At 57.2% G+C, this 3,995-nt stretch overlaps 1 protein-coding gene across 1 annotated transcript; it reads left to right on the forward strand.

Moving 5' to 3' along the window:
* Positions 1 to 958: 958 nt before the first annotated feature.
* LOC115643291 (hemoglobin subunit beta) lies at positions 959 to 3,280 on the forward strand. The gene is made up of 3 exons (XM_030547169.1): positions 959 to 1,123; positions 1,241 to 1,463; positions 3,028 to 3,280. The coding sequence occupies exons 1-3, from the start codon at positions 1,032 to 1,034 to the stop codon at positions 3,154 to 3,156; spliced, it is 444 nt and encodes a 147-aa protein (XP_030403029.1). The 5' UTR covers positions 959 to 1,031; the 3' UTR covers positions 3,157 to 3,280.
* The last annotated feature ends 715 nt before the right edge of the window (positions 3,281 to 3,995 follow it).

Consider the following 3,995-nt stretch of genomic DNA (forward strand, 5'->3'; position numbering starts at 1 on the left):
CATTGACTCTCGCTGGCTCTGGATCAGCTCACAGTTACCGTGTCTCGGGTGACCCAAGGCCCATGCCTGGGGCTGGATGGAGGTGGAGGCAGACGCAGCCTACAGCTGGGTGCCTAGTTTAACACAAGCATGTCCGCCCTGTGCCCTGCCCTGTCAATGGCAGCACACAAGAGCATTGTCCTGCTCTCCAAAGCTCTTTACCTGTGTGGTCGGGGCCACCCAGAGCCGGGCTCTCACTGCATGGCCCCTGGACAGCTCAACTCCAGAAGTCAGACCCAGGTCCCATTGAGCAGGCCCCGGGACCAGAGCAGCCCTGCCCCTGGCTATGGAGAGACAGGGTTGTTTTCAGTTCTGCTACAGACTTTCTGGGTCGCCTTGGCCATGTTCCTTCCCCTCCCTGCGCAATGGAAGTGCCGATCCTTCCTGTCTCCCACCCTTCATTTGTGTTTAGAGTGCAGGGCCTGCTCTGCCCTGCCTAGCCGGAGGGGCTTGCTCCTACTCTGCCTGGCAGGACAGGCCCCGGGACTGGGCAATAAATCATAACTCCTCTGACTGGCGATGATGCTAATATGAGAGTGAGGTGTGCCCAGAGCCAACTGGGTTCAAATCAAGGGGGAAAGCAAACGTTTTCATCCAGCCTTCCCCCAGGACTTGTTGCTCAGGGTGAGCCTTCCTTCGAGGGGGTGAGCGGGGCAAGCGTGTTCCTTTGGTCTCAGCCTAGACCTCTGCACCACTCTTTGGCAGCTGGGTATGGGAGCTGCCTGGCTGTAGCCGGGAGAACAGAAGGAAAGGGGCCTGAGCTCTCCAGTTGCGTTATCCCTGGGCACTTTGCCCTGCAGACCACACCCCGACACACAGTGCCTCCTCCTCCAGGCTGCCCAGGCAGCCCTGGCCCCGGGCCCAGCCAATGACCCTGTGGGCTAAGATGAGGAGGAGCCTTGGTTAGGGTATAAAAGTCCCCGAAGGGGACTCCAGCTCAGCTACTGATTCCTCACCCAGCTGACGTGCCGAGCAGAACCACTCTCGCCACCATGGTGAACTGGACACCTGACGAGAAGCATTATATTACCAGCCTGTGGGCCAAGGTCAATGTGGAGGAATGCGGTGGTGAAGCCCTGGCCAGGTAGGCCGAGCCCCATGGCAACTGCATGGTTGCTTCCTGGGCGGGAGAAGCCGCTGCTTCTGCAGGGAGGCTGTGCTAACCTGGTGCCTGTCTCTGCTTGTGTCTCCCTCTCTCTAGGCTGCTGATCGTCTACCCCTGGACCCAGAGGTTTTTCTCTTCCTTTGGGAACCTCTCCAGCGCCGGCGCCATCCTCCACAACGCCAAGGTCCTTGCCCATGGTAAGAAGGTGCTGACTTCGTTTGGGGACGCCGTGAAGAACCTGGATCACATCAAGCAAACCTTTGCGCAGCTGAGCGAGTTGCACTGCGAGAAGCTGCATGTGGATCCTGAGAACTTCAAGGTGAGTCCGGCTCTGCGCTGACCCCTTTTCCTAGCCCCTTTTCCATCCCCGGAGCATGGCCAGCAGGAGCAACTGTGGCCATCCTTGGTTCTGGGTCAGCCACTTGCAGGCAAGCTCCCAGGAGAGCAGGGTCAAAGGTGGCCTCCTGGGCAGTGGCGTCAGCAGCTCCATACCATCCAGGGAAGTGACACCAGGCTTGGATGATCAAGTTCTTCACCAAGGAGGGGTCAAGGGGAAACTCTGAGTCATCTCAGGTTCAGGGACCTCTGTGACAAATCCATGGATGCCACCTGCGGGAGGGGACTAAACGTGAGAGGGACTCAGATTGGGAGGGGAAAGTTCTGAGTGGGGGAAACGTAGAGAGGTCAGCAGGTGAGGGGACGCTCCCGTGGGAGGGAAAGCTCTGTGGTCAGAGCGTGCGCAGCCTGCCTGGATCCTTGCTGGGTGGAGTATCCGCGGTGGGTGAGAACTGCTGTGTCATCATGCTACCAGGGCTCTGCACGGCTCCCTACTTAGCACTTCTCCTACGGGCAGGAGGTTCACGTGTGTTGGGGGAGCGGCAGCAAAAGCCTGAAGGGACGGGGTGAGGAAACCAAGAGGTGGGAAGGAGAAAGACGAGGGGTCATGAAGCACACAGTATAGGAGGAGGAAGAAGTCAAACTGCGTTAAAGGGTTTGAGGTGCAGGCAGGCGACTGGAGGAAGAGGAGGCGTAGAGGCAGGAGGGGAACGGAAAGGCAGCGAGGGATGGTGAGGAGGTGGATAAAGTAAGGGTAGCCGGGAGGAAGGGGAAGGAAAAATGAAAGCAGCTATGGGAACAGGAGGGGGTCTGAGCCAGGGAATGTCAGGAGTGAGACCATCGGTCTGGAGGAGACAGAAGGACAGTGTAGGAGTCAGAAACAGGAGAGATGCAGGAGGAAAGAAGAGTGAGATTTGAGGAAGAGACAACCCAGGCATGTCGGTGAGTGGCAGGAGCTTTCTGGGGTGAGGTGCATTTTGGGGCAAGCTTTGGTCTCTGGTAGCACAAATCCCCACTTCCCTGAATCCTGATATTGCAGTAACTGAGGGCTTGCTGTTTAGCTTTGTGCTCTGGGGTGCGTGTGGGAGGTGAGCCTCCTGGCTCAGCAGGCATCCTGAGGCTAAGAACCTCATGGAGCATTTTGGAAGGCGCCAGGTGCCCAGTTTCATGTCATTCTGCAGAGACACGCAGGCTCCTCTGAGCAAAGAAGAGCAGTGAGAAATTCCACTGGCCGAAACACCCGAGCGCCAGAGTCCCCCTGGGGTTTGTAACACCAGCGAAAGAGGATGATCACGCTGGGATGAGGCCAGCGTGATGCTCAGGCCAACAGTCCATATACTCTATATAGGGCCCTAGGAGTGCCCTTGAGCTACAAAACCAGGTTGCTGGTTAATGGGATCTCCTGGGAGGGCAGGAGGCAAGTGAGTTTATATTGCAGGGCTGAAGGGAGCACAGTCTCCGGCTAGCTTTACAAACCCCCGGAACAGAGAGGGGTGGGAGTTCAGAGCGGTGCTGACCCGGAGGGTATCTTCTCCCTTCTCCTGCAGCTCCTGGGCAATATCCTCATCATCGTCCTGGCCACCCACTTCCCGAAGGAGTTCACCCCTGCCTGTCAGGCCGCCTGGCAAAAGCTAGTCAGTGCAGTGGCCCATGCTCTGGCCCTCGGATACCACTGAATCCTCTGGAGGGACCCACCAGCAGGAGGTCTCCAGCTACCTCCCAGGCTCCTCTGCACCTATGGGAATCCGCTCCTGAGAGTGACAGGCTATAACACCCAAATAAAAACCTTCTGCTGAAGCCTCCCTGAGTCCCTGTGTCTTTGTGCGCGTGGGGAGGGTGGGGGAGGGCTCGGGGTGGCGAGAACTGGGGGGGGGTTGTAGGTTTCACAGAGCAATCATGGTTCAGCATCTTCACAGAGCAATCATGGGTCAGCTGGTTTGTCCGTCTGCACTTCTAAGGGCGAGTGCCCTGCGCTCTGAAAACTAGCCTCACAAATCCCCAGGGCCAGGGGGCCTACAGGCCTGCCACAAGTGAGCACACTAGGAGAGAGTGTCACACACAGACACACACACACATGCCTCACTAAGGAGCACCTTGAATGAGAACTCACATAAGGTGCCCAAAGCAGAAAGCCCTGGGGGAGTGGACCCCCCTGTTGTATTTCAGTGTGCTATTTATTGATTGATTTATTGTATTTCTAGCAGTAGGAGCAAATAATATCGCCCCCCCCCCTCGCCCCCCCAGAAGGTTTTTATCAGCCCAGGCTCTCTGCTGGCATGCTGCCTCAGAGCACTTTGCTGACTCACACAGGCTCAGTCCAGGCATGGGTGGTGGCAGTTTTTAGATAAATGGTTTAAAGGGAGCTATCAAGGCCTGGCCAGACTTGGTTCAGTATATCCCTTGCTAACACCCTTTGGCCATTGTGTGGCCTCCTGGGGCCTGATCCTGCCAGCCATTATGCGTATGAAAACCGATGTAGGGGAGTAGCTGCCATCAGGTTCCCCCGCTCTCTGCT

This window comes from Gopherus evgoodei, unplaced genomic scaffold, assembly GCF_007399415.2.
Source record: "Gopherus evgoodei ecotype Sinaloan lineage unplaced genomic scaffold, rGopEvg1_v1.p scaffold_56_arrow_ctg1, whole genome shotgun sequence".
Classification (NCBI taxonomy): Eukaryota; Metazoa; Chordata; order Testudines; family Testudinidae; genus Gopherus; species Gopherus evgoodei.

Bases quoted from the DNA above. Each gene is read 5' to 3' on its own strand.
- LOC115643291 (XM_030547169.1), top strand. From the start codon at position 1,032: ATGGTGAACTGGACACCTGACGAGAAGCATTATATTACCAGCCTGTGG. The intron at 1,124-1,240 runs GTAGGCCGAGCC...CCCTCTCTCTAG, and splicing joins GGTGGTGAAGCCCTGGCCAG to GCTGCTGATCGTCTACCCCT. The intron at 1,464-3,027 runs GTGAGTCCGGCT...CTTCTCCTGCAG, and splicing joins TGGATCCTGAGAACTTCAAG to CTCCTGGGCAATATCCTCAT.